This window comes from Prionailurus viverrinus, chromosome D3 (assembly GCF_022837055.1).
Source record: "Prionailurus viverrinus isolate Anna chromosome D3, UM_Priviv_1.0, whole genome shotgun sequence".
Lineage (NCBI taxonomy): Eukaryota > Metazoa > Chordata > Mammalia > Carnivora > Felidae > Prionailurus > Prionailurus viverrinus.
This window is the reverse complement of record NC_062572.1, coordinates 54,834,320-54,848,091: the sequence shown is the minus strand read 5'-3', so window position 1 is coordinate 54,848,091 and position 13,772 is coordinate 54,834,320. Positions and strand designations below refer to the sequence as shown.

General features: G+C 34.6%; 1 protein-coding gene across 3 annotated transcripts in view; it reads left to right on the top strand.

The window, feature by feature from the left end:
* TRAPPC8 (trafficking protein particle complex subunit 8) overlaps positions 1 to 13,772 on the top strand; it is an 83,185-nt gene that overhangs the window by 54,497 nt on the left and 14,916 nt on the right. For all 3 annotated transcript variants that reach the window (XM_047828519.1, XM_047828520.1, XM_047828521.1), the window contains exons 20-25: positions 3,904 to 4,346; positions 8,104 to 8,251; positions 9,585 to 9,681; positions 10,977 to 11,045; positions 11,134 to 11,192; positions 13,500 to 13,673. In XM_047828519.1, the coding sequence (XP_047684475.1) occupies positions 3,904 to 4,346; positions 8,104 to 8,251; positions 9,585 to 9,681; positions 10,977 to 11,045; positions 11,134 to 11,192; positions 13,500 to 13,673 (990 nt within the window). The remainder of the gene's footprint in view (positions 1 to 3,903; positions 4,347 to 8,103; positions 8,252 to 9,584; positions 9,682 to 10,976; positions 11,046 to 11,133; positions 11,193 to 13,499; positions 13,674 to 13,772) is intronic.

Sequence of the window (13,772 nt, the reverse complement as noted above, 5' to 3'; positions counted from 1 at the left end):
TTATGTATATACTTTGTGTTCTAGTTTAGACTAAAGTGGAATTGCTTGGTCAAAGGATATATAAATAAAATGTTTTGTAACATACTACAGAATTACCTTCAGCAAGGCTATAGCAATTTGCACTTACCTTGAGTATGAGAATATCCGTTGTCTCACATTTATGACATACTGGGTATTATCACTTTTTTTTTTTTTTTTTGCTTTTGCAAATCAGATTGGTGAAAAATGACATTCTTTTTATTTACATTTCTCTGATGTCTGATAAGATTGATCAATCTTCATACGTTTTTTGTTCATATGATTTTTTTTCTTCTATATGTTTATATGATTACCTGTTGATACCCTTTGAATTGGGTACCATTTCCCTTTTCTCATTGGATGGTTTTTATGGGCAATAATCCTATGCCTGTATGGGGAGGGGGAGGTATACTCATTAAAAAAGTAAAGGGGAGGGTTGTGTTTGAGGGAGGGTATTGCTGAGCCACATGTATTCTCCCCAAGTTTTACACTTGGTTAATTATGGTTCACTTAAAGAGTTATGTAGGGCAAAAATAAAAGACTTATGGACTGACTTCAGTGCTAGCTTCTGCTTGATAAATATTTTATATATTTTAACTTTGATTTGGTGTCTTTCACCATGTTAAGGCTTTTAACATATATGAAGGCCTATCTGATTGTCCTTTGTTGCTTCTGAGTTTTACAAACACTTTTAAGAGACTTCTATAGTCAAAACTTTTACTGTTTTATTTTTTAATGTCTGTGTTCTGTTTTAAATCCAAGGGAATAATACTCTTCCGAATGTCAAGGGGTAGCGAGTCAAACTTTATTTTTACCGTTAATTGAATATTGGCAACTCATTATACCATCTTTCTAATATACTACTATCCTTAAAGTGTGTATACCTATTTTTATTTTTTTCTGTGGGTACCTATTCTTGCCGATAATAATTCCTCATCTTTCTTTGTCAATACTATAATCTTGCTTTATAATTTTTTGAATCTGACAAACCAGATTAAAAATTAATCTTTAATTTTTTTCTTTTTTCTTATACTTGTGCCATTTTTGTATAAGCCTGTCAAGTTCCCGTAGTAATGCATTGGATTTTTATTAGGATTTGCATTGCTACACCTAGGAGTTCTAAGGCTGAAGATGGATTGAAATGAGTTGGGATCCAAATTTTATTTTAGGGCTATTCATCATTATAGCTAGCTAGCTAGCTAGCTGGCTATTTATTTATTTATTTATTGTTTTCCAGTTTATATGTATTGAGAGAGAGAGTGCATGTGTGAGCAGGGAAAGAAAGGTCAGAGAGAGAGAGGGAGGGAGAGAATCCCAAGCAGGTTGTGCACTGTCCACACAGAGGCACACAGGACTCAATCTCACAAGTGTGAGATCATGACCTGAGCTGAAATCAGGAGTTGGATGTATAATCGACTAAGCCATCCAGGCGCCCCCCATCATTATAGTTTAGAAGTCACTAATTTATACAGTTTGCTTGGAATTCTATACATAAGAATTTCCTAGAGCTTACTTTTGAAAGGGAAGATTCTGACCCCTCTGGTTAATTGAAATCAGTCCATTGAGGACACCAGAATACTCAGTTTTTATAGCTTACCCTTTTTTTTTTTAAGCTTATTTATTTATTTTGAGAGTGTGAGAGAGCATGAGTAGGAGAGGGGCAGAGAGAATGAGAGAGAGAGAGAGAGAGAGAGGGAGAGAGAATGAATCCCAAGCAGGCCCTGCACTGTTAGTGCAGAGCCCGACTCAGGGCTTGATCTCAGGAACTGAACCATCAGATCACGACCTTAACCAAGATCAAGAGTTGGATGCTTAACTGACTGAGCCACCCAGCTTATACTTTTCATTGTATCTGATGATTAAGATGTTCTTTGTTACTAAGATTGGTAAAAGTACAAATGGTTTTTAAGTGCGGTACTTCTCAGATGATAGATTATTATGTATAGAGCCTTTCTTTTAGACTTTTTTCTAAGCTCCATCTCTAATTATCTGACCTTGGAAAGTTTCTTCTCTTACGAAATGAGGAAAATTGAACCAGATGATGTTTAATTTTAAATGTTTAACTGAGTAGTCTTTAAAATTATTTTGTTTTTGATATTGCTCATTCTGTATTTAAGTTTTCTTCTTGCATACCATAGTGGTTTAAAAAAAAAACTTTATTGTTATAGATGTCATTTTCCTTGCAGAAGGTAAAATATGTAGAGGACCTCTTATTCTACATAGTAACAACGGGTGTTTGGTTGATTAAACAAAAAAGCTTGTAGTGAATAACAAAAAAACCCCACAATAGATCCATATCATAAATATTTTGCCTTAAGAAAATACATAAATGTACATTCATTCACTGTCTTGCCATCCTCTTACCTTGGGGGGGGGGGATTTAGGTCAGAGGCCTTTTCTTTAAATTTTTTTTAATGTTTGTTTATTTTGAGAGAGAGAAAGAGAGAGAACATGCATGAGCAGGGGAGGGGCAGAGAGAAAGGGAGACATAGAATCTGGAGCAGGCTCCAGGCTCGAGCTGTCAGCACAGAGCCCACTGTGGGGCTCAAACTCGTGAACTGTGAGATCATGACCTGAGCTGAAGTTGAACACTTAATTAACCAACTGAGCCATCCATGCACCCCATTTTCATACCCACTTTTAAAGCTTCTGACATCCACAGAATTTATCTGCTTTCCTTAAGACTATGGCCATAGTGAAATTCCTTTCAAACTTAGATTAAGAAACAGGTTTTTCCACTGGATTTTTATAACTCCTCTGGGACTACTAGTCATAACTTTATTAGAACATTTTTTCTTACACTTTTACCTTTATGTTCCTCTTTTCTTGGATACTTTCAGTGTACCTCTGATATTTACACTTAAGGATCTTTTATTTATTTTTTTAAATTTTATTTAACTTTATCTATTTTGAGAGAGAATGCGCATATGCATGGAGGACGGGCAGAGAGAGGGGGAGAGAGAATCCCAAGCAGGCTCTGCACTGCCAGTACAGAGCCTGATATGGGGCTCAAACTAACAAACCATGATACCATGACCTGAGGAGAAAGCAAGAGTCAAATGCCCAGCCACCCAGGCGCCTGACTTAAGGAGAAATGCAGATAACTTACTAGATGGTTGGTAGCCCATATTTCTACCTCTGTAATACAGGTTCACATTCCCTTATCTGAAATCCTGAGGCCGGATATGTGTTGGAAATCTTTTTCTCCTTTAATTTGTAGAAATTTTGTGTGTGTGTGTGTGTGTGTGGTTTTTTATATGAAGTGTTATGTAACCCCTGTTGGGTTTGCGGTAGCATCTGGAGATCAAGCAAATTAATATTGTGTGACTGAACCATAGGACTATCACACTAAATGGGAAAGGGTATAAAAAGCCTCTGTTAGATCGGGTTTTGTTCCCATGTGAGTTACTAAACGTTTGAGGTCATTTGGAGCTTTTTGGTTTTAAAATTATGGATATGGAATCATGGATCTGTACATTCCTCCCATTTAAGACTTATGGGGTATCTTTTCATCTTGATGTGTAAATAAATAGTTGAGCTACTTTTCAAGTTGACATTGATAAGGGCTTTTCAACTGACAATTATTTAATTCACATAGCTATGTTAAATTTCTCATAACTTCTCTTACCCATAGTCTACACAGTCGTCAGAGTTTTGCTGATACTCACTTGTCACTGATGTTTTGTCTTTAATTCATACCTCTGACATCTGCTGTTGAAAAACATTTTCTAAAATGGTATTGTTAATTGCCACATATTCAGGGAGATATCAAAGAGAATTAATGAAATTCTCTTTATAAAGAAATATAACATCTTAACTTATTATTCATTAGAGGTTCGGAATTTTTAACAGACAATATAATAATATTTTTTCCCTCCAATGCAGGTATTCTTTATACATTTCCCTACAGGGCTCCTCTGTGGAGAAATCCGAAAAGCATATGTAGAGTTTGTCAATGTCAGCAAAAGTCCTCTTACTGGATTGAAGGTTGTTTCTAAACGTCCAGAGTTCTTTACTTTTGGTGGTAACACAGCTGTTCTAACACCACTGAGTCCTTCAGCTTCTGAGAACTGTAGTGCTTACAAGACTGTTGCGACAGACTCTACCGCTGTGTGTACGGCACTCATATCATCAGCTTCCTCTGTAGACTTTGGCATTGGCATAGGGAGTCAGCCAGAAGTGATTCCTGTTCCCCTTCCTGACACTGTTCTTCTACCTGGAGCTTCAGTCCAGCTACCAATGTGGTTACGTGGGCCAGATGAAGAAGGTGTCCATGAAATTAACTTTTTGTTTTACTATGAAAGTGTTAAAAAGCAGCCTAAGATCCGGTGAGTATTATAAAACTTTCTTGATTTAAGCTCTGTGTTTAATGTATGTGCACAAATTCAAATAAACATTTTGATATTTGTTAACATCTGTCATTGTTTATTTAAAAAATTACCCCCTTCTATATTATGCATGATGTTTATAATTGAGTTTGTCCCTAATCTAAGTTCTAAGTAGCCAAAAGTGAAAACAAATTAGGCTACTATAATCTTCTTAGTGGCTTCTGTCTGTTAACTTCATGATTCTCTGATTCGACCAAGTACCAGGGCCAAAGTTACCACATAATAATGAAGTTCACAGGTACCATTTGTATGTGAAAACAACCTGTCGATAGTCCTCCTGTTTCAAGAAAATTACTTTGTTTTACCTTTCCTTTTCCCTGTGCCCTCTTCTGACTCCTGGGAATGTATGGGGGGAAAATATATATTTGCAGAACAGATGATTAGAGTGGTGTTACAATAAGGGTCACTGAAGAAATTTACCTTGGCACTCACAAGGGTCTGTGGCCTATAAATCATTAAACAACAGGTTATTTATTTGTGATAATGCTGCTGTCATTTTTATAAAATTAACTAGGAATAATTGTATTACTCCATTTATTAATGGAATATCTAAAATATCTAAGACTTCTGAGGACAAAATGATACAGTATTTATAATGGGGACATATTAGATACTCAATAATATTCTCCTTCAGAGTACAATAGAGCATACTCTGGCCAAGGCAGAGAAGGCTTTGTAGAATATAGTAGTGATGAAATGACCTTCCAAGGAAAGTAAAGATTTCAAAATTTGGGTATCAAGGGGGATAGGCAAGAGAGTAGTGGGTGTTCCAGGGAGTGGCTGTATATATGAATGAAGATTTGCAAATTAGGAAATATAAACTGAATATAGTTAGTTTGGTTGCAGTGTAAAATATGTGTAAAAGAAGGGAAAATTGTTAGAAGTAATGAATTCAGTAAAGTCGTAGGATCCAAAATTAGCATACAGAGATTGATTGCATTTCTAGATGCTAATAATGAACTATCAGAAAAAGAAGTTAAGAAACCAGTCCTATTTATAATTGCGTAAAAAAGAATAAAATACCTAGGAATAAATTTAACCAAGGAGATAAAAGACCTGTACTCTGAAAACTGTAAGACATTGATGAAAGAAATTGAAGATGACATAAATAAATGGAAAGATACACTGTGTTCATGGATTGGAAGAATTAATATTGTTAATATGTTCATACTTCCCAAAGGAATCGACAGATTCAGTTCAAGCCCCATCAGAATACGATTGGCATTTTTTACAGAATGAGAACAAAGAATCCTAAAATTTGTGTTGAACCACAAAAGACCCCAAATAGCCAAAGCATTCTGGAGAAAGAAGAATAAAGCTGGAACTGTCATGCTACCTGATTTCAAACTATACTACAAAGCTATAGTAATCAATACAGTATGATACTGGGACGAAAATAGACACACATCAGTGGAACACGATAGAAAACCCAGAAATAAATGCATGCATATGTGGTCAATTAATCTTGACCAGGGAGACAAGAATATACAATGGAGAAGATAGTTTCTTCAATAAATGACGTTGGGAAAATGGGACAACTGCATATAAAAGAATGAACCTGGACCATTAGCTTACACCATAAACAAAAATAATTCACAATGGAGTAAAGACTTGAATGCAAGATTTTAAACCATAAAACTCCTAGAAGAAAACATGGGCAGTGAGCTCTTTGACACTGATCTTAGCAATATTCTTTTGGACCAGTGTTTTCAGGCAAGGGCAGCAAAAGCGAAAACAAATGGGATCACATCAAACTAGAAAGCTTTTGCACAAAGAAACTATCAGCAAAACAAAAAGGCATCCTACTGAATGGGACAAAGTATTTGCAGATCATGTATCCAACAAGGGGTTAATATCCAAAAATATAAATAACTTACACAATTAATATTAAGAACACCCCAATTTAGGGGTGCCTTGTTGGCTCAGTCGGTTAAGTGTCAACTCTTGGTTTTGGCTCAGGTCATGAATTTGCAGTTTGTGAGTTCGAGCCCCACGTTGGGCTCCTCACTGATGGTACAGAGCCTGCTTGGGATTCTCTCTCCCTTTCTCTCTGCCCCTCCCCCACTTGCTCAAAATAAATAAACTTTAAAAAAAATTTAAAAAAGAAAAAAAAATCCCAATTTAAAAATGGGCAGGGGATCTAAGTAGACATTTTTCCGAAGACCTACCGATGGCCAACAGGCACAAGAGAAGATGCTCAGCATCACTAATCAAGGAAATGCACATCAAAACCACAATGAGATATTACTTCACACTTGTCAAATTGGCTGTTATCAAAGACACAAAGTAATATATATTGGTGAGGATGTGGAGAAAAAGGAACCCACATATACACCGTTAATGGATATGTGAATTGGTACAGCCACTTAGAAAAACAGTATGGAAGTTTCTCAAAAAATTAAAGTGGAACTACCATATAAAGCAATTTCAATTCTGGTATTTATCTGGAGAAAACAAAATCACCAATCCAAAGAGATACATACATTCCTTTGTTCACTGCTGTATTATTTATAATATTAGCCAAGTTGTGGAGGCAACCTAGGTGTCCTGTTGATAAGGATAAAGAAGATGTGCAATGCGCATGTGTACACAAACACACTCAGAGGAATGTTACTCAGCCATAAAGAGGAATGAAATCTTGCCATTTGTGATTACATGGGTGGAGACCTGGACGGGTATTATGCTATGTAAAATAAGACAGACCACATTATTTCACCTGTATGTGGAATCCAAAAAAAAACCAAACAGACTCATAGAAGAAAGAAGCTGTTGGTTACCAGAGTAGGGAGGAGTTGGTGGAGTAGGCGAAATAGGTGAAGGGGATTAAGAGGTACAAATTTTCAATTATAAAAGAAGTCATGAGGATGCAATGTACAGTGTAGGGAATATAGTCAGTAATATTGCAATAGCTTTGTATGATAGGTGGTCACTAGATTTATCAAAGGGATAATTTCATAATATATAAAAATACTGAATCACTATGATTTATCCCTAAAACTAATAGGATATTATATTTCAATTGTACTTTAAAAAAAAAATTATGGGGCGCCTGGGTGCTTCAGTCAGTTAAGCGTCTGACTTCGGCTCAGGCCATGATCTCACAGTTCGTGAGTTCTAGCCCTGCGTTGGGCTATGTGCTAACAGCTCAGAACCTGGATCCTGCTTTGGATTCTGTGTCTCCCTCTCTCTCTGCCCCTCCCCCACTCACACTCTGTCTCTCTCTGTCTCAAAAATAAGTCAATGTGAAACATTTAAAAAAAAAATTAGGAGGTAACATTAAAAAAAAAAGTAACGGGGAATTAACATGGAAATGTAAATAGCTGTATTGTGGAGGGCTTTGAATGCCAAGTTAAAGTTTGAAGTTTACTTGATAGGGGATCAGTTACTTTGGAACCACTGTCAGAGAAGAAGCATAATGAGGACATTGCTGCATGAAAATTATTTTCCTGTGCTAGGCTGATGAGTTTGGTAAGCAGACATGCCTAGAATCAAGGTGACTATTAGTTTCCTTCTGAACTGAGAAGAATTGAACGGAAGTTACACTACATAATTTTACTTTATTATTCTGTTTTTGTTTTGTTTTCTGAGTATAAGTGGTCCTGAGAGCAATTAGGTTTTAAAAGCTTTATTTGGAATTAGAGAGTCATAACACATGGAGAGGTTCTTACATTAAACTTGCTATTTTTTATTTCTTCAGTCACAGAATATTAAGACACACTGCAGTCATTTGTACCAGCCGATCTTTGAATGTACGGGCCACTGTCTGCAGAAGTAATTCTCTTGAAGATGAGGAGGGCAGAGGGGGCAATATGTTAGTCTTTGTGGATGTGGAAAATACCAATACTGTAAGTTGGTTTAAAACTAAATTTTATTTTTAATTATAGTGGAAGTGTTTCCTTTATTTTTAGTAAAGGATTCTTTTTTCACAAGATAGCATAAGCTAGGAATTTAGGAATATTCATATACAACAGTGTGAAAATGTCTTAATTTTCTATTAGCTTTGTGATTTAAGTCTCTTCAAATAAAATGACCTGGTGGCATTAATATGGTATGTATCATATGAAAGGTAGCCCTATATGTGAGTAATTAAACCCAAAAGAGATCTGATAGAGTGCTTTCTAGTCTCACCATTCAGAATCTGTTGATGTAATTAAATTTACAAAGTTCTGTATTAGGATTTCCCATTCAGTATTATTAACTTGATAATCATCACTTACATATTTCTGAGAGTACCATTTTCCTTATATAAAGCATTTCAAACATTTTATCATTCCTGTTTATTTATATACTCTAAATATAAAAATGAGTATTAAAGAAGAAAATGTGATCTCATTATTAAAATAACATCTTAGTGGGGCACCTAGGTGGCTCAGTTGGTAAGGCCATTGATCTCAGCTCAGGTCTTGGTCTCAGGGTTGTGAGTTCGAGCCCTGCGTTGCACTCCACTCCTGGGCGTGAAGCCTACTTAATAATAATAAGATAGCATCTTAGCATCAGATTGATTCAGTTCAGATACTTACATGAAGTGTTGCTTATTCTGTAATGAATTCTGTAATGTCCTTTGTTTTAGCTTCATAAATTTGTAAGGTTGCTTTTTAGGATATTTAGGATTTATGTGCTTAATACTTTGGTGATCTTTAAAGAAAATAACATTTGTAAAAGTAAGAAAATTGTAATAATTTCAAATTAGCTCTTTTCCAGGTAAATGAAAAATTGTATACAGATTAACTTTATGTGCATTGGCTGTGTATGGAGATTCTGATTTGTTCAATTTTTGTTTATTTTTGCCTTAATGACAATGAGATCTCTCAGAAAGATGAGAAGGAATAAAAAAAATACTACAGTTTTGATTAAAAATTGACAACAAATACTGTTTGATTAAATACTATCAGTAACTCATTATGATAGGTTCTAATGACTGAATACTCCAGTGGGAGTGCATCATAGTTAAATACAGTTCTCATATAAAAAAAAATAATACAGTTCTCTAAGTAAGTTTAAGGAGGGATTTAAATAACGTAAGCATTCCGAAATGTATATTATTTATTTCAAAATAAAAATGTAATCTTATGTTAATTAATACTTACTTTGGTAACAGAGTTAGAATATTATTTACATTAGAATATTCTAAGTTCATGCCCCTAAATCTTAAATGACTCTTTTATTTCTTTTTGATAGAGTGAAGCAGGTGTTAAGGAATTCCATATAGTACAAGTATCGAGTAGTAGCAAACACTGGAAATTCCAGAAATCTGTAAATCTCTCTGAAAACAAAGGTTTGTGCTTTATTTTCCTTTTCATAGTAAATTTTCAAATCTTCATTGCTTGATTTTTTTTCAGAATAGTACTATAATATCAGAAGATTGTTGGTACCTTTTTTATAATTAACTTTTTTAAGCATTAAGTTGTGTTTTCATTAGTTCAAGTGACTGTGAATCAAATTACCTATCTTAATCTGTTCTTTCCCATCTTTTTATTCCCTTCCACATATTTCTATTTGCATTTTCTTTATTCAATTGGAAAATCAGTGCCTGAGTAGATGATCACTTTCAAAATTTCAAACAGTACAGAAACATATAGACTAGAATGTGGAAGGTTCTTTTTGTGTCCTTTGCCACTGGTAGGCTGTTTTTTCTGTGTATAACCATACCTCTGTAGTGACTGACTTTATACCCATAAAACACTTAAAAGAATATACATACTTGTGATATATATTGACAGATTGTTTTCCAGGATATTTCTGTCAGTTATCCTGGTAGTAATATGAGAATGCCAGTGCTTTTAAGAGTGGAGGGAAGCTGACAAAATATTTGCTCTTTCTGGAGAAAAATTGTACAGTATTATTTCAGAAGCTATAAAAATATTTAAACTCATACTTAGCCTTTCAGTAATCCTTATTTTTGGAATTTGTACAAAGGAATTAATTCAAAACATAGGAAAATCTGTATACTGAGAGCAGGGCAGTTAATTGCAAAGTTGTGTTTAATAGGGAGAAATTCAGTGTGGCTTTAATGTAAATTATAACTCAGACTATTTTTTAGTCACTAAAATTTATTAACATTTTAAAAGTGTCTGTAATAGCAGGGAAATGCATCATAGCACAGTATGTGCATATAGCAATATTGATGTAAGTCATACATATGAAAAAATACTGAAAGGAAATGAAGAAATGATAGAATGGTGGGTTGTGGGCTCCCTGGTTCCCAGGTTCGGATCTTTTAAACTTTTATCTGTAATTTCACACACACACACACACACACACACACACACACACACACACACACACACACATAAATATAAAATGAGTATTATTTATTCACACACACACACACACACACACACACAAGCACATGTGTGACCATGTATTTCAAGAAAGTTGAATTTCATCCTTTTTATGGGCTGAGTGAAATTTGCTTTATTGACATGAAAACAAAGATATTTTTCATTAAACATTATTTATAATTATGAATTATTTTCCAGTATTGTTAAGGAAGTCTGAATAATAAATTAGGTTTTACCATGTCAGAAGCTGAGAAGGATTTTTGAAATTTTTTCTTTCTTTTCTTTCTAGATGCCAAACTTGCCAGCAGGGAGAAGGGAAAATTTTGCTTCAAGGCAATACGATGTAAGGAAAAAGAAGGTAAATTCATTTTATTTTCAGACTTTCTTAATGGTATTTTATATTTCATGCCAACGATATGATTAGCTTGTTTTCCCCTGTTTTTTAGTTGCCACACAGTCCTCAGAAAAATACACCTTTGCAGATATCATCTTTGGAAATGAACAGGTATGAAAATAAGCACAATAGCATTTGATCTTCTGGATCAAAGTCACAGTTCTGGAATATCTATTTTGGCAAAACTATTGCTTTAGTAATCCTCAAAATCTTTAGTGGGTGAATATGTCAACATTGTTGGGTTTTGCAGCTTCCCTTCATGCTCTAAAACAGACCAGAAATACTATGTGGATTATGCCATTTTAGTTAGTTATTCAAAACTAACTTTCTTTTGAGGGTATCACGGGAAAAAAGTATAAACCTTGGTATTAAAGAAAGAAACCAGATTATACAAGGGAACCAATTTATTAGGTAAAGTGGTTACAGTGGAACATAAAGATGATAATTCTCTGGATTTTGGTGTATCATATGGTTCTGAGACCAAAATAATAAGCTCTTTTGTAGTTTTAAATGTATTTTCCAAAACAGTAGTATTTCAAGTTAATTATTTGTAAGAATCACTTAGAGTAGGTTTTCAAACTTTCACAACATGTGGGGCTTTTGTTAAATGCAAATTCTATTTCAGTGGGACTAGGGTGGGACCTGAGATTCTAAATTGCTATAAGCTGGAGCATCTGGTTGGCACATTTGGTAGAACATGTGACTCTTGATTTGGGGGTTGTGAGTTCGTGCCCTGCATGGGGCATAGTTTACTTAATAAAAAATATGTATACTAAATTACTGTAAGCTCCTAGATGATGTTAAGGTTATTAGTCTCTTTTTTTTTTTTTTTTTTTAGACCCTATTTTTGATCTGAGAATTTTGTAAAAGTGAAAATTTTGCTTTCCTGCCTCCAAAACTTTGATTCGTTATGTCTTGGGGGGAGTTGGGAATATGCATTTTTTCCTTCCCTCCCTCCCTTCCTATTTATGTATTTTGAGAGAGGCACAGAGACAGGGACAATGTGAGTCGGAGAGGGGCAGAGAGGGAGAGAGAGAGAATCCTAAGCAGGTTCCACACTGTCAGCACAGAGTCCGATGTGGGGCTAGAACTCACAGACTGTGAGATCATGACCCAAGCTGAAATCAGAGAGTTGGAAGCTTAACCCCAGGAATATGCATTTTCAGCCAGCTCTGCATATAATCTGACAAGGTGATGTGGTGATTTGCTTTGAGAAATGCTGGACCAAGGGTGTAAACTTCCACGTAGGCATGCCCTGGTACTGTTACCAATGTTACTGTTTGTGTTATTGTTTCTTCTTTGTGTTTTTTGATTTGATAATTCCAGACATTCTTATGCTTTTGTATTTCTCTTATCATTGGCCTTCATCTGACTCACTCTTTGTGGCTATCTTTTGACTATTTGAAGAAGCAGTTATTTAGAAATATCTCAGAGTACCAAAAGCCCAGTAATTCCAAAACAAGTATACTTTTAGCAATGCCATGCCTCCTGAATGACTGAATTTAGGTTTCATGATTTCAGTTGTTTGTCCTTTTCACTTCTTTTTTAAATTTAAAATCCCTAGAGACATAATCAAGACCCTTAAATCATATTAAGTGTATAATTTTTATTGTATATATTAGCAAATAATTTTGTATAGGAGTACTGAAGAAAGTAAAAACAAAAAAGGACATTTTCCCTTTTGATGAATCTGGTTGAGTAAATAGAACTCCCCAAGCACTACAGATTAATGAGAGAACTATGGGGACAATTGCTTACCAGAAAATAGTTTATTCTTAAAGGGAAAATGTGTATATTTATTAATATTTAATAATTAACTTGAAACTTAGCATCTATATAATATAGCCTATAATGAAGGGAATCCTAAGTGTAGACAGTTTACTGTGAAACATAATATCCCATTAAAGGAAATCCTGTACTTCTGATTCCATTAAGAAGTTTTTAAAAAATTCTTTTCTCATGTTCTCTTCCTTCAAGTAGAAGAGCCACATTAAGACCAATTACTCAGTTTGCATTCTCTTTCACTAGATGTTGTCTAGTATTCGAAGTATTCAAATGAGAACGATTTCTGTTATTTTAATAGCACAAAAAATATTACTTTTCAATAATTTATTTTTTATTCATTTTCTTAGAGCTACCCATCATCTTCCCTGGATACTTGGAAGGTCAAACCTAATGTCATGGCAGTGTAGATTAATTATTTTGAGGTAACAGCTTTAAGATTCAGGGTAATTTATACCAAATATTTTAGGTGTTTAAATGTTTTAGTGTGTTTTACAGCCTCCCTCTATTGACAGATTGACAAGAAATTTTTTAATAAGCGTTTTGGTTATACAGAAACATATAGAGAAATATAAATTTTGGTAGGGTGTATTTAATTGAAAACATTTATGTAGATAAGTGATTTTCTTTTGACAGATAATCAGTTCAGCAAGTCCATGTGCAGACTTCTTTTATCGAAGCTTATCTTCTGAATTAAAGAAACCACAAGCCCAGCCGTCCGTGCATACTGAAAAACAGTCATTAGAGGATGCTGTGAGATTGATTCAGAAGTGCAGTGAGGTGGATTTGAATATTGTCGTATTATGGAAGGTATGTGTTACTAAATTATTTCAGCAAGCCTTGCCTACGGATACTTGAGCCTTAAGCTAAAGAACAAATGTAAGCTGGTATTTGCATTTTTTCTGCTTA